This window comes from Geotrypetes seraphini, chromosome 3 (genome assembly GCF_902459505.1).
Source record: "Geotrypetes seraphini chromosome 3, aGeoSer1.1, whole genome shotgun sequence".
In the NCBI taxonomy this organism is placed as follows: domain Eukaryota; kingdom Metazoa; phylum Chordata; class Amphibia; order Gymnophiona; family Dermophiidae; genus Geotrypetes; species Geotrypetes seraphini.
The window spans coordinates 241,577,562-241,601,916 of NC_047086.1; the positions used below are offsets into that span (position 1 = coordinate 241,577,562).

Sequence of the window (24,355 nt, forward strand, 5' to 3'; positions counted from 1 at the left end):
ATGCTTCGATAAAGCAACAACCTATAATGCACATTTAAAAAAAACAACAAAAACAACTTAGTTGTTTTGCGAAGTTTATTTTTTAGTTCAAAGCCGCCGCCGCCGCCGCGGCTCCTCTCTCAATCCCCGCCTGCATCGGAAGCCTTCTCCAACACGGTGCAGCTTGAGAGAGGAGCTGCGGCGGTGGCTTTGAACTAAAAAATAAACTTTGTCCTTCAGCAAAAATATTCCGTGAGAGGTGCAAGTGCAGAGTGCGCTTCACCCCAACGTACGACCTTGCCGGCTGTGGACAGTGCCTTTGCTGCTACGCTTTACAGTACGCCTCCAAACCGTGGTTCCTCCCCTCTGTCCCCGCCCCTCTACTTCATGGCTGCGGAAGAGAATGGAGTGTGGGGCTTGGTGGAAGTGTTTGTGTCTGGATTACCGGATGTTAAAACTGCGGAGCTGGCAACAGGTACATGTGCATGCTTTTCTTCCCCCTCCCAGCCAAGACCCTGTAGATTAATGGTGGACCTGATTATAAGGGAAGATTATTGCACTTAAGTTAGAAACATAGAAAATGATGGCAGAAAAGGGCCCACCAAGTCTGCCCCATCTAATGAAGGAAATGCTGCTGCACATGGAGGGGAAAGGAATATTGCTGTGGCTGCTGCACAGGAAAGTGGGGTGGGGGAGGGAAATGCTGCTGCACAGAAAAATGGAGGGGGGGGGAATGCTGCTGCACAGGAAACTGAGGGGAGGGAATGCTGCTGTGGTTGCTGCACAGGGAAGTTGGGGGGAGAGAAATGCTGCTGCATAGGGGGCAGGGAGAGAGACAGATAGAAAGAAAGACAGACAGCGGGAGGGAGGGAGACAGAAAGAAAAGAAGAAAGATACAGGGACAGGGAGAGAGACAGACAGAAAGAAAGACAGAGGGAGGGAGAAAAAGAAAGAAAGACAAACAGACATATATTCTAGCACCCGTTAATGTAACGGGCTTAAAGACTAGTTTAAATATATGCTAGAGAAATATGAAGAGAAGAAAGAGGTGTACTATGAATACTATAGGCATACAAAAGGATAACATAAGACTATGCAAAGGGTTCCATAGTGTTGGTAGAACAGAGTTGATTCAGTTGTTTCCGGAAGGAAAGGTAGGGGATTTCTTCAATGAATTCTTGAAGTATGGAGTTCTATAGATTAGGACTCACATTTGAAAAGGCTCTCTTTCTAGTTGGTTGTAGTTTAATATCTCTCAGGCCTGGGATTTCAAATCGGTCAAGTGCTGAAACCGCGAATACGGAGTGAGAAGTGTATATCATCTGCAAAGATGTAGAATTTGATTTTCCAGGACTCTAATAACTTTGCTAAAGGAACCAGATACAAACTGAAAAAGAGTTGGTGATAATAAGGACTTGACCGATTTGATGTGTCCGTTTTCCGAACTTTCATTGTTCCAGTGAACTGAACAGGAACGATTAGTGAAGTAAAAGGAAAACCATTGTGAGACGGTAGAATACAAACTAAACATCTTAAGTCTTTGAAGGAGTTTAGGATGTGAGACTGTATCAAAAGCTGCAGTCAAGTCGAGTTGAATCCATAAAGCGTCAGAGCCCAATTCAGCTTTGCATAGGATTTTGTCATTTGGAATACAAAATGGATTCTGTATTATGATGACTTTTGAATCTGGATTGCTGAGAGTAGAAATTTTTATTATCTTCCAGGTATTCCGTGAGCTGCCCTAGGTCAGTTTTTTCTAAAGTCTTTGCCAATAAAGGCAGATTAGAGATGGGTTGGAAATTGGCATAACTTCCTTCAGTGATTTTACCTTTTTTGATGATAGGAATTTACCAGCAGCCTCCTTTGTGCAATCAGGGACTGTCCCTGTTATCAGAGAAAGATTTATTATGTGGCTGATGATTGGTGCAATTTCTTTACTATGGGACCGAAGAATTTTAAATGGAACTTTGTCAAGATGAACAGCTGAGGAATTTAGAAATTTTATTATTTGTTCCACCTTTAGGGAAGTGACTAATTGAAATTTTTCCCATTTCTGGTTGCTTTTTAAGTCATTCATTCTTGATCACAAGAATATCTCCTCTGTGGGGTTGAAGTCTGCCACTGTTTTAGGGGACACACTGAACAGATTGATCACCTTGTTATTGGAATAGGTTGGGAAGCCTTCAGCTGTCAAAGTTTTGCTCATAATAGATAACTTGTTGCTTAGAACATTGATCAAGTTGTTCCCTACTTCAAGTGTCTTGTTGATACATTTGCTTTTATTCTTTAAGATTTCACTATAATAGAGTTTACTGTGTTGTCTGTATTTAAGATGCAGATCCTCCATTGGGTATTTCGTCCACGTGCACGTAACTGAAAGCATCATATATAGAATTTGGGAGATAGAGTGCATGCACACTTCTTATACCTGCTTTGTGGCAGGTGCAAAAGTGTTGATTGATATTTATGAACTAATGGGACTGAATTTGGAGCATAGATAGACACCTATGTTGCCTGTATAAATGGGGGCCTTTTGGACCTTCTTACTTAGGTGACTATTATAAAGTCAGGTCCATAATGTTAGAACCATGGCTATGTTAGTAGCTAACTTCAGGTCAGCCTCTCTCTATAAGAGAGATTTGCAGAACAAGAACATAGATATCATATACACAAATATCTTGTTTTTCTTTGATAAGAGGTTCCTGATGTAAGTTGGTTTGGTCAGTTTGTCCTAGGGAATCTCTTCTGGTTTAGGATCCAATTTTATCCATCCTAGGGCCCATTTTTTTTATTTCCAAGTTGCCATTTACCATATTTTTTGCTCCATAAGATGCACTTTTTCCACCCCCAAAAAGAGAAGAGGAAACTTGGTGCCATCAAAAACAGTTTTGATATTTGCCCACTGGCAGAACCTTTTTGTTTTTCCCCTTTTTCTTGTAAAAGGCAACCTATAGCTATGTTGTCCCACTTGATTTTGCAATCTTGCTTGCCTCCGAGAAAATCAGTTATTCATCTGTAACAGATGTTCTTTGTGGACTGCAGGATTCATATCATCACGTATCTACCTCACCCACCTCCCATAGGTAAGTGAATTATCAGAAAGAACTTTCTGTATAAGTTTTTTTACATACATTTAAATCAAAGAAAATATTTGTTTTTACTTGATGTGTACTTAAGCTCAGGAACGCATTGCTAGAGATGTGGTAAATGCAGTCCAAAAGGTTTGGACCAATTCCTGGGTGAAAAGTCACTGTTAAGGTAGTTCTGGGGATAGCCACTGCCTTTGCTGGGGGTAAGTAGCATGGAATTGTGCTACTTTTTGTGATTCTAACAGGTACTTGTGACTTGGATTGACCGCTGTTAGAAACAGGATACTGGGCTAGCTAGACCATGCTTTGTAAACTCTTTCTCTTCTCTCTTCCCATATTTTTTAAACTCTGTAAACCGTGTCGAGCTCCACTTCAGTGGAGAAGATGCGGTATATAAACCTAAGGCTTAGTTTAGTTTAGTTTAAGCCTGACCCAGTATGGCAGTTCTTATGTTCTATCACTCGTATGACATTACCCACTTATGAGAATTTGAATCATGCTGTCCCTAGAGAACACCTACTACAGTTTAATAAATAATTTGATTTTCTGTGAAGACAGCTGTTCACTGGCCACAAAATCCCTTCCATCTCACCTTTTGGTGTTTTTGTTCCAGTTTCGGTTGTTATATAAAGCCTGGAGAACCCACTCATGAGCAATGGAAGATTTGTAGGCCTTTCAAAAAAGTCTTGAAAGTACATATCTGTTTGGCATAGAGCACAGTTACCTGCCCCATTTGTGCTTAAGCAACTTTTGTAGAGCTGTTAAAGCTTAATCTGTTCATGTACTCTTCTAATGAAACTGACTTAGTTTTCACCTAACAATCCAACATTTATTCTGTGGTCTGGTCATTTTAACCCCTTCTAAAATTAGCAAGGATCTAGTGTTCAAGCAGATTGTTTGTCAAAACTCCTGGAAATAGCTATCATAATCTCTAATTCCTCATGGAGAAAATTCCACAGTTGAAAGTTACTTTGCCAGTCTGAAGTGTTTATAAAACTGAAATATTTTAGTAATCTTATAGTTTAAGGCAGAATGTAAGCTTTGAAATGTTTCTGTAATTCTCTAATAATAGCAGGGATTATTTGTGGTTGTGATAACTTTTTATTGGATAAACATAGGAATTGTCTAAAGATAATGGTGATGTACCTGTGACTTTGAAACCAAATGGGTTCCTTCAGATGTAGTCTCAATAGCTTATATAGGACTTCAGTTTTGATCAATCTCTGCACTGATTCAACAAAAAGTATCACAGTCTACCAAAAATTCAGGTTTTTATGGGACATTAGCTGCTAGACTGCTAAATGTACTATAAATTGCCAAAGAAGCAAAATAAATCTACAAAAGTCTGTAGGTATAGTCTAAAAATAACAAAACATGTGAAATATCATCTTACCTTTTCAGATAATGTCCTAATCTAACATGTTCCCGAAACACACAAATGACCAAAAGTTAGAAGTGTTCAAAGCCTTATGATACCAGGGTTTAACTTGTCCTAGAAGTACTGTATCAGTAGAATTATTACATCACAAGGATTATGACATCACTGGTACATGGTAAGTTTTATAACTAACAAGAAACCTTCTTCCAACTGACTTGATTAGTTAGGTGGATATAACAAATCATGCTTTCAACTAATCTTCATATTGCTCTCTTATGAGCAGGGTAGTGCATTAGTTCATATCTGCCATAATCAGCCACTAACAAAGTATTTCTCAGTTCATCATAAGACCTCTTTGGCAGCCACCATTGTCTTTCTGGGTTGTTTTTTTTTTCTGCTGCTCTGCCTCTCTACCTAAGCTCAGGACAGAAAGGGAAAAATAAACGGGGAAGCGTGCATGATTGAAGGACAAGACATTTCTCAATAAGAGAATGCATTTTGAAATGCTCGCAACCGTTGAGGACAATGAAGTCTGAAGGTGGGCTGTAGGGATGGATGGATGTCATTGACATGCTGGTCAGCAGTATTGTAGCCCCCATATGGGAAAGTATTTGGTGTCTCAGCTTCAGCTCATTAAAACCCAAAAAGGCTCCAGCTTAAAAATTAATGAAGACCATTGGTATAGACGATAAGCCCATCTCTGCTCAGCCTTTAGCAGTTCACTTCATGCGGGGCTTGCTGTTAATCAAACCTCCTGTAAAGTCTCCCACCATGTCAAGGGATCTCGGTGTTCTCACTCAGCTGATGAAGACTCCTTTTGAACCAACTGACACTCATCTGAAATACCTGACCTTGAAAGGTCTTGTTTTTGGTAGTGCTCACTTTAGCCCATGGAGTGAGTGAGCTGAAGGTCCTAGTAACTGATCCACCTTACACAAATGTTCACTAATAGTTGTGCACTTTCATCCCAAGTTTCTTTCTAAGATACTTTCGGAGCTCCCTCTTAACCAGTCAGTTGTTCTGCCAACATTTTTCCCAAGTCACATGCCAGTCCTGGTAAAAGTGCACTGCACACTCTGAACTGCAAGAGATCTTGACCTTCTATCTGAAGTAGTCTAAAACTCATAGTCCACTCATCTTTTTGTTTTTTGTGACCCTCAGCAGGATGGGCTTTCATCAGTAAATGCATATTATCAAGTTGGCTAGTAGACTGCATCTCCTTCACTTAATTCCTAAGCTGGGCTGATGTTATGGCTCATGATGTTAGAGCCATGGCTGCTTCAGATGGTAGCCCACTTAAGATCAGCCTCCTTAGAGGAGATATGCAGGGCTGTAATATGGTCATCAGTCCACACATGCACATGTCCTACTGTCTTGAATAGGACTCCTGATGTAATAGCCAATTTGGTCAATGAGTCTTTTACAATTTATATGGAATGTAGAATCCAACACCCCCCTCCCCTCCCCTCGGCCCTTTTGTTGGTATTTCAGACTGTCCAAAAAAATTCTCCATTACACTGTGCATTTGCAGGCCTTCCCCACCCCTTTTTTTAAATTTAGGCCAGCATAGCAGCTAAGGATTCGCTGTATCTTTCATCCTGCTTGGCTTTGGAGAAAGTAAAGTTACTCACCTGTAGCAGATGTTCTTTGAGGAACAGTAGGATGAATAGTCATGCTGCTCTGCTCTGGCCACTTCCTCTTGGAGTTGTGTTTTAGAAGCTATAGTATTAGACTGACTTGGTCCTGCAGAATGAAGGTGGGCAGGAAGGTGTGTGCGGACACTGTGTGCTTCCTTCAAAGGCATCTCAAAGTTGCTCGATAAAATTGATTGGATAATGTCACCATCTCTGTGGATATTCATCCTGCTGTTCTTGAGGAACAGCTGCTACAGGTGAGTTACTTTATTTTCTCATTGTTTCAGGTACCCACATAGGTTGTAAACTGTTTGGGGCCGGAGCATATTGTACCTGAATGCTTATCATTGTATATCGATGCATATATCTAGTAGCACTGTAAAAAAAAAAAAAAAAAAAAGCATTGTAAGTATTAACCAAAAGTATATTATCTGCAGAGAATCAGTCAAAATAGGATTATAGAAAAAACAAAAAAATGAAATAAAATATTATACAATCCTCTATGAATTTTTAAAAAAATACTACTGTTTCTCCCCCTCCCCCTGTTTTTCTGTGTATTTCAGGACAGGTGAGAAAGTTCCCTTGTACTGTGTTGACAGACATCCTAACCAGCAACACATTGTAGCCACAGGAGGTCAGGATGGAATGTTGAGCATCTGGGATGTCAGACAGGGCAGCTTGCCTCTATCCTTGCTTGAGGCTCATGATGCTGAAAGTAAGCAACTCTTTAGCAGTCTTTAGCCCCTGCAATTATTTTGCACCGAATATAGTGGTGACCTTTTTAAATCTGGAAAGAAACCTCTGGCTTATCTGTGGAATGTGCACCTTAGGTCTACAATAACTGAAAGAGAATATTATTTGGCAGCTAAAGCTCTGGTTCTAAAAGGCTGAGAATAAAGTGTACTTTGGAAGGGGTGGGATTGCCAGGAATAGCTGCATCCTATAAGTTGTTATCAGAGCTATGGAGTTGGTACTTCAAACCCTTTCACTCGGACTCCTCTGTTTTTCTACTGTCAGAATCCAATGCCAGCTCTAACTACTACTGATATTAGGCTTTTTTTTGTTCTGGATCTAAAGTATTGGTAAATATAAGTGTTTACCGTATTTTTTGCTCCATAAGATGCACTTTTTCCCCCAAAAAAGTGGGTGGAAAAATGGGTGCGTCCTATGGAGCGAATACCCAAACCCACCCACCCCCATTATCTTAGTTAGATCAGGGTTTCTCGCCTGCCACCTCTGCTACTCGTCGCCTGCCGCTACCGCTAGTAGAGGAAGGGAAAGGCCAAGTGGGTGCAGCGATTGCATGCTGCCGGCCCAGAAGCCTTACCTCCAACATCAATTCTGATGTTCTCAAGCACTGCTTCACCTCTCCTCGCCTCCACTATATTATCCAAGTATGTCCACAAGGCTGTCTCATCTTACAACTCTATTCTCTCCTCTGCTCTGGACACCCTAGCTTCCCCTGTTCTCCATGTATACTAGACCTCAATCTTGGCTTACTCCCAGTATCCCCTACTTACTTTCCTATACCCACTGTGCCGAGCACTTTTGGCTCAAATCTCACACACATGCTGACTTCCTTCACTTTAAATTTATGTTTACCTTCTTTAATTCTGCTTTTAAACTGGTCAAGCAAGACTACTATATCCAGCTAACTCATGCCCTTTCTTCCAACCCTGGCTATCTCTTTGCCATGCTGAACTCCCTCCCATGCACCCCCCCCCCCTCTCTGACCCCTCCATCTCTCTCCAGATGATGATTGAATTCTTACTTCCATGACAAGGTTCACAAGATCACCCTTGAATTCGCTGCGAAGTCGCATCCTTCTCTTTCCACCATCCACTCTCCTGACCTTCAAGCTCACACCAATCCCTTCTTCCTTCACCCAAACAACTCAAAAAGCATCTGCACATCATTCCCTTGCATGGTCCCACCCTCCTGACCCTCCTTCAGCTACCACTGACTTTTCTTCCTTCACTGAAATCACAGAGTAAACTAAACTAAACCTTAAGTTTATATACCACATCATCTCCACGGATGTTGTGGAGCTCGGCACGGTTTACAAGAACTTAAAATATAGGAAGAGAAGGAAAAAAAGGTTTACATGAACTTATATATAGAAGAGAAGAGTAAGGGGGGATAGAATTACATTTTAGTGAAAAGCCAGGTTTTCAGTTGCTTGCGGAATAATTGGAGGGAGCCCAGGTTCCACAGCGGGGTAGTAAGGGCGTTCTAAAGACCTGTGATTCTGAAGAGAAGGGATTTTCCCAGTTTGCCTGCATAGCGAATACCACGTAGAGAGGAGAAGGATAATTTATACCTTTGGGTGGGTCTGGTAGAGTCAGGACTCGAGGAGTTATAAGATAGTGGGATTAAGGGAGGAAGGATGCCGTGAATGATCTTAAAAGCCAGGCAGGAGCATTTGAAATGGATTCTGGAAATCACTGGGAGCCAGTGAAGTTTGGCTAGGAGTGGGGAGACATGGTCAGACCTGCGTTTTGTAAAGATCAACTTGGCTGCAGTATTCTGGATTAGCTGGAGTCTTTGAAGACTTTTTTTTTATAGGCTTAAGTAGATGGCATTGCAGTAGTCTAATTTGCAGAGGAGAATGGATTGGACAAGGACGGCGAAATGTTGTTGGCAAAAATAGGATCTTACTTTCCTCAGCATGTGGAGGCTGAAAAAGCATGATTTAGCCAAGGAGTTGAGGTGGTCATTGAGGGAGAGAGAAGAATCAATAATGATTCCAAGGACCTTGCTTGAGAACTCAATCTGTAGTACAGCGCCTGAGGGTAGTACGAAGAGGATGGGCAGGTGTTCTAATTTTGGGCCGAGCCAGAGTAATTTTGTTTTTGATTCATTCAATTTCATCTGTACTGAGAAGGACCAGGAATGGAGTCTCATTATGCAAGCTGTAATGTTCTCGTGGAGGTTGGTGAGGTTCTTGTCTGTCTCAAGGAGGACAAGGATGTCATCAGTGTATGTGTAGATTGTTTCAAGGGAGGATAATTGGAGGAGTTTCAGGGAGGACATATAAATGTTAAAGGGGATGGGGTGATCCCTGAGGGACACCGCAAGATGGTGTCCAAGGAACGGACATGGTGCCATTTGTGTTGACAGTGTAGGAGCGAGAGCGTAGGAAGTTTGAGAAACCGCACAACTTCTGTCCTCAGCCAAGCTTATTACAAGCACGTCAGACTCTATTCCCACCCCTCTACGTGACCCTATCTCACATACTGTTATCTCTTCCATCTTCTCAACCTATCCATTTCCACTGCAACTGTCCTTGATGCCTTCAAACATGCAGTGGTTAAGCCACTTCTCAAAAAACCCTTGCTGAATTCTACCTGCCTGACCAACTATTGCTCTGTCTCCCTTATAATAACATGAGAATTGCCATACTGGGACAGACTGAAGGTTCATCAAGCCCAGTATCCTATTTCCAACAGTTGCTAACTGAGGTCGCGAATACGTAGCAAGATCCCAAGTAGTAAAACAGATTTTATGCTGCTTAGGAGTAAGCAGTGGATTTCCCCAAGCCATCTCCATAATGGCCTATGGACTTCTCTTTTAGGAAATTATCCAAAACATTTTTACACCCCACTAAGCTAACTGAATTCACCATATTCTCTGGCAACAAATTCCAGAGTTTAATTATTACACATGTGAAGAAATATTTTCTCCAGTCTGTTTTAAATCTACTACTTTAATAGCTTCATCGCAGGCTCCCTAGTCTTAGTATTTTTAGAAAGAGTGAACAATCAATTCACATCTACTCTTTCCACTCCACTCAGTATTTTATAGACCTCTATCATATCACCCCTGAGCCGTCTCTTCTCCAAACTGTAGAGCCCTAGCCACTTTAGCCTTACTTCAAAGGGAATTTGTCCCATCCCTTTTATTGTTTGTGCCACTCTTCTCTGTATCTTTTTTGCGATACGGTGACCAGAACTGCACACAATGTTCAAGATGTGGCTGTACCATAGCGCATTATAACATTTTCATCGTTGTTTTCCATTCCTTTCCTGATAATTCCTATCATTCTATTTGCTTTCCCCGAACCCCTCCTTGTTATCTTTTCCTCTCATAGGAGTTATCGCTTGCTTTGGTATGGACTGAAGAAAGAGGGCACTGCCCTGGGAGACAAGGAGGCAGACCTAAGAAAAATGGTTGATTGCTTTCTACAGCCCAACTCGTGAGTTGGGGTACACAACCCCATCCATAAGGAAAGAGGATTATCGTAGTAAGAACCTAATCCTTCCTTATAAAGACTAATGCTAGATATAATTGTCTATGTAGATGAGCTTTTACTTTGGTATGCTGATTCTTTAAACTGGCTAACATACTTAAAATGTGATATAAAATGGATACATAGTAACAGAAATAAAAGCAGATAATCAAGATTTCAGACTGGGGAGTAGTAATATTAAGAACAAGATCCTCATGGATAAAGCTATATGGAGATAGAGTGATGATAATTTAAAAAGGGGCGGGGGGAACCAAAGAGCCAGTGATATTTGTTAAATAAGTACTTGAATTTAGTCAACAAATCAAAAAATTAAAAGAACAGTCCGTGCTCCTATCGATCGTTCAAGAAAACTTACGCAAAACATTGATTGTGCCTAGTCTTAACTACCACAGAGAGAACCAGGCTGCAGCTATAACATGATTCTCCTGATCATAAGTTTCGTATCTGTGCCAGTTCAATCAAGCAGAATACATGTAATATTATAGCATAAACAAATGTGTTCTGTGATCTAAATTATATTTTTATATTTTTTCTTGTAGTGTGGGAAGTTCATTTTCACCCTTCAAACCCAGATCATCTGTTTACATGTTCTGAGGATGGATCTTTATGGCACTGGAATGCTTCCAGTGATATAGCTGAAAAACCTTCTTTTCTTCAGCTAGGTAAGTGTCTGTATATGTATATTACATGCAAGACACATGAGAGGTAAAGATCCATACCCAAATGGGACACAAAATAGCAGATTCAGGAACCAATGAAGGATAAAGAGTCTTTATTGAACCACAAACCAGATTCCCAACATGATCATGTTTTCAAATGTCTTTACCAGGGTAAAGTTATAACAATTAGAAAAATAAAAACATAAAAATGACAGATCTAAGCTCCCAAATTTTATAAAGTCTGCCTAAAGTTAGGTGCTTACCTCGGTGCACATAGACATCTGCCCGCACGGATCACTGGTGTGCGATCCCCACGCATGCGCAGACCATCTGCTTTCCCTGCAGATGGTCTGCGCTTGCATTTTGTGTCTAGGTTTGATTTTGGTTTTTTTTTTTATTGCTGGGTTTTGTTTTGTTTTTTAAATGCACCGACTCTCCTGCTCTCCAACCAAGCCCTGCTCTTGCCGCCCAGACTCTCTTGCTCTCTGCCGCCTTCCCTGCTGTGCAAGTCTGTGGGTTTAAAGCAGGGCTGCACTGTGGCATGCAGCCCTGCTTTAAACCCACAGGCTCACACTGCAGGGAAGGCGGTAGAGCTGGAAGATCGGGACTGGACAGGCTTAAAAAAAAAAAAACCAAGACTGAAGATTGGGGCAGAGGAGTGCAGGGCGGCAGTTGAAGATCAGGGCAGAGGAGTGCAGGGCGGCACAACTCAGAAGAATTTATGGGCAGGCAGATCAGGGCAGCGGGAGGCAGGAGCAGGCAGGAGAAGAGCATCGGGGTGGCAGGCAGGAGAGATTATATAGCAGGACGTGCAGAGAGCAGGGCTTCGGAGAGTCAGAAAGAAGTTTTCGACTGGTCCCTAGCAGTCTTGGGATTCTTGGGATGATCGGCCAGCCCAATCAGATTGGAAAATTTGGTTGAATCGCATCCCTTCTACTTTGCATGCGTTTCTCCTCATTTGCATGCACGGAATCGAAGCGGATCGCAGGAGAGGTTAGTGAATTATGCCTGAGGAAAATCTGGTCGCAAAGGGGTCGCTAACCGATTGGTACACGATCAGTTTGCTTTGTGAATCTAGCCCTTGATAGGCACTTACCACATAGTAAAAAGTAGGCATGGATAGGAATAGATTGTGGTCTTGTTTTTGACATAGGCGCTGTTGTGCACATAGGTGCAGGCAATTAGGCTGAGAAAACCCTTGGATAAATACAGGGCACCTAAAGTCAGGACGCCTACCTAGCAGTGCCCAATGCTGCTTAGGATGATAAGAGAAATAGAGTTGTTTTTCTAATCTTGGATAATATGTTTTAAAGTAGGCTTATCCAACCTGTGGCCCACAACGTGCTTTTTTCTGGCCCTCGGAATCTTGACAGTTGATGTAGTGCTTACAGCTGGATTCTTGGTTCCCCACCATTACTTGGCTCTGTGTAAGTTTGAGCTATATAGTACCGGAAGTTCAGACTGGTCTTAGTTTCAAGTCTCAACTGCAAGACTGACCCAACTTTCGGCAGCATGCTGCTTAAGCTTGCAGAAAACCATGTTGCAGCAGGGAAGCAAGAATTCTACTGCTGAAACCAGGTGAGAACAGAGTGAAATGGGGGGAGAGGGTGTACATGAGAGAGAGAGAGAGAGAGAGACTGGATGAAGACTTGTGGGGCGGTACGAGAGAGAGAGAAAATTGGGAAGGGGACAATGCATTGTCACATTGTACCACTATTTGATGAAATATGCAGCAAAATACAGTGATATGTGTTTTGACCCTCCCAATGTTATAAAATGTGTCCTTCAATAGAAGAAGAGTAAACAAGTCTGTTTTAAAGCAATGGATATTTTAAAAAAACGATCAAGCAGAGCAGCATCCTCATCTGAAAGATTACTCGTGAGTGATATCAATTTCCAGATGATGTGCTTAAACAATAGTTTCTGATTTGTAAAATGTCTGTTATTTTAAACCATATGTTAGACCAGTATGAATAAACATTTGTACAAACTAATGTCTGAATGCCCCATTGTCCTCCAGTATAAAAATGAAGCAAACATTCTAATAAAAGTTGAGGGAAAATAAGGATTGATGAAGTACCAACTATAGAACAATCGCCCTGAAACCCCCACGCCAGCAAGGCATGCTTTTAAAGATCATCCAAAAATGCTAAACTCATGCACTGCTCATTAAATCAAAACCAACAGTATAATAAACCCATGCACAGCTTCCTAAATTTATAGAACTGATGTTAGCTGCTATGTCAAACAAATATGTATAGCATAATGCATTTATATATGTATCATAAACATTGAAAGATATCCTGTAAGTCTATAGAGTTTTTGTTGAATATTGACTCTTATTTTCAGGCACTATTTGCTTGCATTGAAAAACAAAGCCAACTTTTTCAGGGAGTCTAAAACATGCCCTTTCTAATAAAATTAGTTTGAAAATGTTTCCAGAATATTCTTTTTTGTAAACGCTGGTTAAAAATACCCAATTTAACATTTTATGAAAAAAAACACAAACTTTACATTGAAATTATGAAGTAACGATATTAGCTAATAAGTTGAAATTGTATATTTGAGAACAAAGTCTTGTTACAAAATAGCAGTCATGTCACAAAATAACACACACAATTTGACAGTTCATTATTACAGGAGCCACAGAAAGCTGAACTTTGAATGTTTTGAGCACAATCCATTTTTTTGGCCTACTTTGAGGCTTTTTACGTACCTCAGTTTCAAAAACTGAAAATCCACATCATTTCATTGAAATTGTATAAGATTGCCAAGTTTCATTGGTTTTGCTTCAGTGGCCAAGGAAATATTTTGATTCAGAGATGGCAACATTGTGCAAGGATTCTGTACATAGTCATTGTATGGTATCGAACAAAGAGCTATATCTCGACAAGTATTTCACTGGCAGATCTTAAACTTTATCAGAGTTTGTTTGGGTCATGTGAGGTTCAGCTTACAATGTTTTATCAAAATCCATGATGGTGATGTGGGGAGTCCTAGACCACTTGACACGGAATGACCCAGTACTCATTTATAGATACTTGATCGCAGATCTGATCTGTGCTTTGTACACAATTTATGTAACCCTCCTTTTCGTATTTTCATTAGTTTATTTTTTAATTTATTTCTCCCTCTCATTTATTCTCTCTTGTCGGTTTATTTATTGTAGGTGATTTGTATAGAAGAGATTTAAAAGTTAGTAGACTTAGTTTGTACGTTATTCGGTGAGCAACTAGAAGCCAATGCGCTTCCTTAAGTAACGGAGTCACGTGATCAAATTTTTTTGCATTCTTTATGAGTTTAATTGAGGCATTTTGTATGATCTGTAGACGACAAATTTCTTTTAGAGCAATTCCTTTGAATAACGCATTACAGTAATCTAATTTTGAAATCACCAGCGAGTGAATTAGTATATTTAGAGATTTTGGGTAAAGGAATTTGGAAACAGAGCGAATTTGCCGTAATCTATAGAATGTGGATCTAACTAATATGTTCGTGGACAGTAAGCTTGCTATCGAAAATAACCCCAAGGATCTTAATGGTACTAGTTTAATAGTAATAGGAAACAAAAGCTTGTGATCATCTTTCCAAGGGAAAAACATGACATTAGATTTGTTAACGTTCAAGGCTAATCGATTAGTCTCTAGTCATTGGTGAATCAGTTCTAGTTTCTTGTTAATAGCTGTTATTTCAGAAGAATTATTGGAGTCTAGTTGGTGTATAAGTTGAATATCATCAGCGTATGCAAAAACATTGAAGCCAATGGATTGGTAAAGGGTCAAAAGTGGAGCTAAAAAATGTTAAACAGCAAAGGAGAGAGAATAGACCCTTGGGGGATGCCATTTGTGACTGAAAATTGTTCTGATATGCTATTATTAAAGGCTATGGTTGATGAACGATTGGTAAAGTAGGATCTAAACTAAGAGAGAACCTGGTCAGTGATACCAATGGACTGTAGTCTTTTTAAAAGAAGGCTGTGGTCAATTGTATCGAAAGCTGATGAGAGGTCAAGAGAAATAAGAAGAACAGATTTATGATCTAAAAAGTAAAGTATTGAAGTAGACATGCGTATTAGAGAATGTTCAGTAGAATGATGCTGCCTAAAGCCAGTTTGATTTGAGTGCCTACCCCCTCTGGCCAGCAGGCCCGCTTCTTCAAAATGTCAAGCCTTCCCCTCCCCGATGCATCATGGGATGCTCCGGGGAGGGGCCTAGGGCTCTGATTGGCCCACATTGTTTAATGCCCCTTCTATGGGAAGGGCCTTAGGCATCTGAGCCAATCAGAGCCTTAGGCCCCTCTCCAGTGCATCCAGAGAGGGACTTAAGGCTCTGATTGGCCCAGGAGTCAGCACCCTGAGCCAATCAGAGTCCTAGGCTACTATTACAACTGTTATTTCTATAGCGCTGCCAGATATACGCAGTGCTGTACAAGTTACAAAGAAGACAGTCCTTGCTCCAGGGAGCTTACAATCTAATCAGACAAATAGATGCCATGGATACAGTTAGGGGGAATGGTTAAGTTGCCTTTTGTTGGTGGGCAGTAGGGAATAGGGTTATGGATTGTAGGCTATATTCCTCCCCCGTGCATCCCAGGATGCACCGGGGAGGGGAAGGCCTGCCAGTTTGAAGAGGCGGGCCTACTGCCTGGAGGGGTTAGGTATTCCTCCGGCCAGCCTTCATAAACAAGGTAAGGGGGTTGTTGGGGGCATGATGGCAGGAGGGAGTGGGCATCTCTACAGCTGCCTGGGAGGGGTGTGTTAACATAGTAACATAGTAGATGACGGCAGATAAAGACCCGAATGGTCCATCCAGTCTGCCCAACCTGATTCAATTTAAATTTTTTTTTTTTTCTTCCTAGCTATTTCTGGGCGAGAATCCAAAGCTTTACCCGGTACTGTGCTTGGGTTCCAACTGCCGAAATCTCCGTTAAGACCCACTCCAGCCCATCTACACCCTCCCAGCCATTGAAGCCCTCCCCTGCCCATCCTCCTCCAAACGGCCATGCACAGACACAGACCGTACAAGTCTGCCCAGTAACTGGCCTAGTTCAATCTTTAATATTATTTTCTGATTCTAAATCTTCTGTGTTCATCCCACGCTTCTTTGAACTCAGTCACAGTTTTACTCTCCACCACCTCTCTCGGGAGCGCATTCCAGGCATCCACCACCCTCTCCGTAAAGTAGAATTTCCTAACATTGCCCCTGAATCTACCACCCCTCAACCTCAAATTATGTCCTCTGGTTTTACCATTTTCCTTTCTCTGGAAAAGATTTTGTTCTACGTTAATACCCTTTAAGTATTTGAACGTCTGAATCATATCTCCCCTGTCTCTCCTTTGCTCTAGGGTATACATATTCAGGGCTTCCAGTCTCTCCTCATACGTCTTCTGGCGCAAGCCTCCTATCATTTTCGTCGCCCTCCTCTGGACCGCCTCAAGTCTTCTTACGTCTTTCGCCAGATACGGTCTCCAAAACTGAACACAATACTCCAAGTGGGGCCTCACCAATGACCTGTACAGGGGCATCAACACCTTCTTCCTTCTACTGACTACGCCTCTCTTTATACAGCCCAGAATCCTTCTGGCAGCAGCCACTGCCTTGTCACACTGTTTTTTCGGACACTATCACCCCAAGGTCCCTCTCCCCGTCCGTGCATATCAGCTTCTCTCCTCCCAGCATATACGGTTCCTTCCTATTATTAATCCCCAAATGCATTACTCTGCATTTCTTTCCATTGAATTTTAGTTGCCAGGCATTAGACCATTCCTCTAACTTTTGCAGATCCTTTTTCATATTTTCCACTCCCTCTACGGTGTCTACTCAGTTACAAATCTTGGTTGTTGCATGACGGCAGGAGTAGGCATCTCTCCTCCTGGGGGGTCGGGGAGAGAGGGTTGTTTGACAGCTGCAGGAGTGAGTGGGCATGCATCCCTGCTGCCGATCTTCGATTTGGGGTTTTGGGGGGGGGTTGCATGTTTATTCTGCACACGTGCTGATCACTATCACCAGCAATCAGCACATGCAAATTTAGTGACCCTCTGTAAACCTCATTTGCATGCATGGATTTTAAAGAATGACTTGCCTTTTTAAAATCTTTACAGTAGCACCCGCAACAGATGCCTGCCGATTTTACTGCGAACATTTGAGAATCTTACCATCAATGTTTACATCCTACATTCATGGATTTCCTTTGGAGTTTTATACTGCAGGAATAGGAAATTGATGATAGCTCGGAGCTCCACACTTGAAATTCCACACTTTTCGTTGACATGGTTCCAATCAATGATCTGAAACAATGTCAAATTGCTACTTTGCAAAATAAAATAGCACTCTTCAGCTACAGTGGCAAAATAACACTTAGAATTTAGGAAGTTGGTTAGGCTGAGAAGTTTACAGCACTCCCTCGTAGTGATGTCATGTGGCAAAAACACCAAAGCCCCTTCAATCCCTGTGGGCTTTGGTACTTATGCTATTCGGCTTGATAAGAGGCCCTAATTTTTTCCTTTTCAGTGCTTTGTTTGGTGCTATTTTTACTGCTATTACAGTGCAATAGGAATGGTATCATGAACCATAAGGCTATCCATCTGTGCTCACGAACATACTGCAGATGTCAATCACAGCTTTTCAAATCCTCCTCCTCCATGGTCTCTGCTGCCCCTCTTCAGTTCTTCTTTCGGTAGACAAACATGAAGGTGTCTGTCTGAACTGCTGTTTATTTCTTTATTGTTTTGCAGCGGGGAAAGGGGGATCATTTTTTTGACTTGTGTACTGCTTAAAGGGACTGCTTTGCCTGCTTGGAGAGAAGCAGATGCTTAAGTCTGCAACTGTCAGGTGTATCCCTCGGGGACCTGTACAGCCATTCTGCTGAAGATTTGTGGAGCTCAGGGTGCCCAATCCCAGCCCTCAGCACTTGCTTGCTTTCTTGACATAGTAAGGAGCTTGAGCTTGAGGTATCAATAGCGGTCCTTCGGTGTCAACTTTGCTGCCCCCTCCCCCTTTTCTGCATCATAATTTGGTGGGGAGGGGGTAGAGGAGTAATCTGACTAAGGTATGACTGGCAGCCCAAATATCTCAGCATGGAAGCTGACCAGCGATTTGAGGCAGAGAACCTCTCCAGATCCAGTTACACCTTAAAGGAGCTGAATCAGGCTGCAGCACCATTTCCCCAGCACATGATCTTTGAGTACAGGCTGTGACAGCCTATATAGAAAATTATGGGGAGGGGGGGTGTTCAAAAGTGTTTTATGACTGTTCGTCCAGTTAAGTCCTTGGTCCACCTCCTCTAAAATCCTATGTGTTGTATTGTTTGGTCAGCCCTGAAGCATTTAGAAGCCATGTTTTTTTGGCGACAAAGCACTGCCACTATAGCCATCTTGGATTTCCCGATTATTTTTTTCCCTAAGTTCTCCAATTTCTTCAAAACAACTTATTTTGCCTTAAAACTGACAGGGATGGAATCCTCAGATCCTAATACCCCTATATCATGCCTTATTTGCACTGAATGGGTGGCGGAAGAGCGCCCTTGTGCCACCCGCCTTGCGGCATGGAATGGAGGAGCGGGAACATTGGGCTAAGCCCCTATGCAGTTTTTTTAAGCTGGAGAATAGCAAACAGTCCTATCAGGGGGAGGGGGGGAACACCTCCTGGAATCCCGGGACAGTGGTTCTGTGCAGCGTCATAGATGCTTCACAGGCCAAGAAAGGTAATTACTCCATACTAAGGGGAAGGAGAATTGCCCACTCAGGCCTTTACCTTGTAGTTCATTAATCTGGCAGGTTTATGCACAAGGCTGAATTCCACCTATTAAGTATACTGACGAGCGGCCCAGCACACAGACCTCTCTAGATACCAAGAGCATTTCTTCCATGAGAGCAGAGGCTATTCTGGTCTCTGATGGTCCATCGGACAGGGACGAGGGGTCAGATTTAATCCCTTTACTATCCCAAAGTGAGGCTTCTCTGGTGGGAAGCCTCTTATACAGAAAGCCTCTCATACAGAAAACCAGGAGGCGATATCAGTCATAGAACAGGGAGAGGATCCCTCTGTTCACTGAGTCCTCTGCATTGCTTGAGATCATTACTGAGTCCCTTCGAGAGCTAAAGATAGACCCTCCACAAACCCCGTCCTGCCAGTGTTCTTTTCTGAGCGGGGTCTGGGCTTAACCCATGTCTTTTTCCATGGCACCTGGACATGAGATTCCTAGTTGGAGAATGGAGAAATTTGTCTCCATCCCAATGGGCTCTTTCTCCGTCCTTGTGAGTTCTGTCCCTGTCCCATCCCTGCAAGCTCTGTCCTCATCTTCACAATCCTCAAACACTTTAAAATCATAAGTGTTCAAGGCTTGTGCAGATGAGAACAGAGCTTGCAGGTTCAGGTTCCCTCTCCACAGTGCCTCTCAAAAAGCCACAATGAAACCAGCCCTCAAGCTGCACCTCTGAAGATTGGAGGTTGGCTCTTGGACTATCTGGAGGCCTGGGAACAGATAACGACTGACTGCTGGGTCCTGGAAAATATCAGAGAGGGTTACAAGATAGAGTTTTGTGTGCTCTCACTGACTGGTTTGTGGATTCGCTGGCAGGCTAGCCAGAGAAGGCAGAAAATCCTGGGCAAAATTACAAAGGTTTCTAGATATTCAAGCCATAGAACCAGTTCCTTCAGAAGACTTGGGCTCTGGCAGACACTCAGTATACTTTGTCATGCTCAAAAAAGGCTCAGAGGAATGGAGACCCATCCTGGATCTCAAACATGTCAACGCGGCCCTGAGTTCCTCTGTTTCGGATGGATACTGTTTGGTCCATCATCGCAGCAGTAGAGCCAGGAGAGTTTCTGGCTACCCTGGATTTAACGGAAGCTTACCTTCACATCCCAGTCTTCCTAGAACACAGAAAGTTCCTGAGGTTCCATGTGTTGAAAATCACTACCAGTTCTCAGCACTTTCCTTTGAGCTGGCAGCGGTGCCCCAAATTTTCACCAAAGTTATGGTGGTAGTGGTCGCTCATCTACACAGATTGGGTTGGCAAGTGCACCCGTACTTGGATGATTGGCTCATCAGAGCACCATCCCGAATGGAAAGAGAAGCAGTGGCAATTGTGAGGACGTTACAGAGTCTGGGCTGGATTGTGAACTTTTGAAAAAGCCACCTAGTTCTGGCACAGTCCCTGGAATATCTGAGGGTCTTATTCAACGTGACAGAAGGCTGAGTCTTTCTTCCAGAAGCACGCAAATGGAAGCTTAATGGACAAATTACAGACCTGTTGGCCAAACCAGCACCTATTGTATGGCATTACCTTCAAGTCTTTGGGTTGATGGCAGTCACGAAAGAGGTAATATCATGGACAAAGGTGCACATGCGCCCCCCTCCAGGACATGTTTCATCTCGGCGTTTCATGTCAAGAGTTCAGACTGGCCACATTTCATCCCACAGGGTCCATGTAGAAAGGCAAGGCCTTAAAGGTTTTGGACATCTGGAGAGTTCTCTTGCGTTACCTGAAGGTGAATAGTGAGTTTTGTCTCTCGGATCTTCTTTTCACATTAACCAATTAGGCAAGATGAAGCAGACCTGCTTCCAAAGCCACCATCGTAGAGTGATATCCACAGCATACATCGGTTACAGCAAACAGCCACCTGTCTCGATGGCACATTCGACAAGAGGAGTGGCCTCCTGGGCGGAAGCTCGGGCAAGTCTACCCGAGGAGATTTGTAGAACAGCAACCTGGTCCTCCCTTCATACCTTCACCAAATTCTACAAGGTGGACATAACAGCACAGGAGGATGCTGCTTTTGGGTCCTAAGTGTTATGTGCAGCCTCAACTGTCCCACCCTGGAGTTTAGGGTAGAGAATGACATGTGGACAAATTTTTCCCCATCCCGCGGGAACTCATTTTCTCATCTTGTCCCCATGAGTTCTATTCCTGTCTCTGCCCCATTCCTGAATTGCCGGCAGTGACATGAAGACACTGATTCAGTGTCTGCCCCATTTCTGCAAGCTCTGTCCTCATCTGCATAAGCCTTGAACACTTTAAAATCATAAGTGTTCGAGGCTTATGCATTTAAGGCAGAGCTTACAGGAATGGGACAGGGGCAGCGACAAAACTCACGGGGATGGGATGGGGAAATTGAATTTCTGCGTGGATGGGGACAGATTTGTCCCCATGTCATTCTCTAGTTTGGGCACTGCTTAGGTACATCCCTATGGTTCAGCATACCATCCCTATTGCACTGGAAAAAGAGATCAGGTTTTATCTTTTCCAGTAGATAGGGATGGTATGCTGAACCCCCCTGTCTGGGAATTGCTCTGATGCGCCCGCTTTCTGACTCAAGCTTAATGGTCAGCTCCTTAGTTAAGGTTTCACTAAGAGTCAGACTTTTGGATTAGGAAGAGACTGTATATAGGAATTCAAGGGAGGAATGGTTGAGCTCCATAAATATTCAGGCAGTTTATATTTCCTGCTTAACTTGTATTTTTTTTTTGATTCATTGTTCCTCTTGGAGGCTTCTTAATGTTTTATTTGTAAATCGCTTAGCAAATTAAATTAAGCGATTCAATAAGTTAAAAATAAACTTGAAACTTGAACTACATTACTGTTTCTTCATTGATAGTTTTAACTTTATCTAAGCTGATCATATACCTTGTACAGCAAAAGATTAGAGAAACTGGGCCACTTCTCCCTCAAACAGAGGAGATTGAGAGGGGACAGGATTGAAACATTCAAGGTACTGAAGGAATAGACTTGGTGGAAAAGGACAGGTTGTTCACTCTCTCCAATGTAGGGAGAACGAGAGGGCACTCTCTAAAATTGAAAGGGGATAGATTCCGTACAAATGTAAGGAAGTTCTTCTTCACCCAGAGAGTGGTAGAAAACTGGAACGCTCTTCCGGAGTCTGTCATAAGGGAAAACACCCTCCAGGGATTCAAGACAAAGTTAGACAAGTTCCTGCTGAACCAAAACATACACAGGTAGAGCTGTTAGGGTGTTGGTCTTTGACCAGAGGGCCGCCGCGTGAGCGGACTGCTGGGCATGATGAACCACAGGTCTGACCCAGCAGTGGCAATTCTTATGTTCTTATGTTAATTCCTCTTATTCCTCCTTCTCCTGTCGTCTTCTATAGGGCTGGCACCAGCTTTTGGTATGAACTGAAGGGGGCAGCAAAGACAGGAAAAGGAGGAGGAGTTGAAAAGCTGTGATTAACATCTTCTGCAAGTATGCTTGCGAGCACAGATGGATAACCCTATGGTTCAGCATACCATCTCTATCTATTGGAAAAGATATTATTATAAAGGGTAATAACCTACTGTATTTTTTGGACCATAAGACGCATCCACCTGTAGAGGAGGAAAAACTAAGAAAAAAAATTTGGTTCAGAATTTTTTTTCTTCTTGGTTTTTCTTTCTCTACATGTTGGTGTGTCGGATGCTGGGAAACCCAAAGCCACCAGAAGCCACCCGCAGGAACACGACCTTTGTGCTTCCTGCCTGGTCCCGCGCCATAACTGACTGCAGTCAATCACAGAGTGGCGCGATGCAGGAAGTGCAAAGGTCGCATTTCTGCGTTGTGTGTCGCTCTTCTAAGACACAGGCAGCCGTCCAGGAGACTGCGCTAGACCACTGCCACTAAAAAAGATATCGGGGGGGGGGGGGGGGAGCGCGCAGTGTATTCAGTCCATATGATGTACCTCCTTTTCCACCCCCCTTTTTGGGGGTGGAAAAAGTGCGTCTTATGGATAATCTTTTTTTTATATACAGAGCCTTGCACTCTTTGTTTTTTGTCTTTTGCATTCTATTTCTCAGGCTGCTTTGTATTTATTTTTTACCTGTAAACATTTTCAGTTTAAATTATACTATTTTATTGATTTTATTTTATTTTTTTGGGTGGTGTGATGTTTTCATGTTATACTTCACCACTATTCCTAGTTAGTGTTTCCCCTATTCTCATTTTTACACCCTCTTTTAAAAAACAAACCCAAAGTTATATACTTTTTATTTTTTAATTTCTGCTTTTGTTTTCTGTTTTTCAAGCCAATGAGTATTCCAGATTTTCCACTTGCCACACCTCGCATGTGTCCCAGTGGTCATATTCCTACATCATTTATTTTTTCTTTTTTTGTTTCAGATCATTCATTTTTTTTATTTTTCAGTATTTTTGCTGAACCACACTAGTGATCCGTACTAATGTCCTTCGGAAAAGTAGGTTTTTATTTGGGTGGTTGTTCCCTCTCTGTTACTGATCACTGTTACTGTTATTTTGCTTTTCTGGTATCATAGTAGATATATTCACTCTTTATACATTTATATTTGGCATTTAGTTCAGATTCATATTTTACCACCCTAATGTGATAGATATGATTGATCCCATTTGCATTTAATTTATTGTACAGGATTTGTCTTTGTCATTCTTAATTGATCTAAATTTGCCCTTATTTTATTATTTTAATTATTTTACCCCCCTCCTTTACGAAGCCACGCTAGCGTTTTGAGCGCCAGCTGATGTGGTAACAACTCCAACGCTCATAGAATTCCTATGAGTGTCCAAGCTGTTACCACTGCATCCAGGCTAAAAACACTAATGCGACTTTGTAAAGGAGGGGGTTAGTCTCTAATGTGTATACCGGGGGTCGGCAACCTGCGGCTCCAGAGCCGCATGCGGCTCTTTTCCACCTTTGCTGCGGCTCCGGTAGTGTGTTACGCAGGCATGCAGCTTACAAGTCCGGCGTCGCGGCGGAAAATAGCCATGCTGAGCAGTGAGCTCAGCACATACACAGATGAAAGCCTTGCTTGCTGATTGGTCCGGCGGCCCCACCCCGCCGTGCCGCCGGACCAATCAGCAAGCAAGGCTTTCATCTGTGTAGTGCTGAGCTCACTGCTCAGCATGGCTATTTCCCGCCGCGACGCTGGACTTGTAAGGTGCACGCCTGAAAAAGAAATCATCCTGGCCGGGGTCGGTGTCATGCTCCGGAGATCTACAGCCTTCCTATCTCTCTCTCCCTTCTACCTGCTTCCGGCCACATCCCCTGCTCCGCCTCTCTCTTCGGCAACTCAGCAGCAGCGATCGACACAAGCTTCTGACGTCGGGGCCTACCCTCTGCGAGTCCCGCTTGTTTCAACTTCCTTTTTCCACAAAGGCGGGACTCGTAGAGGGAAGGCCTCGATGTCGGCAGCTTGTCTTGATCACTGCTGCTGACGAGTTGCTGAAGAGAGCCGCGGAGCAGGGGGGTGTTGCCAGGTGCAGGTAGAAGGGAGAGGGCCAGATGCAGGACTCGTGGGTGAGGGAGGAGAAGAGAGAGAGAAAGAGAGAGGGGAGGGAAACAAAAGGAAATATTTCATACTGGGCTGGGCCGGAGTGGAGGGAGGGTGGAAAGATTCTAGCTACA

The 24,355-nt window shown here is 42.8% G+C and overlaps 1 protein-coding gene across 2 annotated transcripts in view; it reads left to right on the top strand.

The window, feature by feature from the left end:
- NUP43 (nucleoporin 43) overlaps positions 1-24,355 on the top strand; it is a 78,053-nt gene that overhangs the window by 49,408 nt on the left and 4,290 nt on the right. For both annotated transcript variants that reach the window (XM_033936591.1, XM_033936590.1), the window contains exons 6-7: positions 6,644-6,795; positions 10,869-10,991. In XM_033936591.1, coding sequence (XP_033792482.1) covers positions 6,644-6,795; positions 10,869-10,991 — 275 coding nt within the window. The remainder of the gene's footprint in view (positions 1-6,643; positions 6,796-10,868; positions 10,992-24,355) is intronic.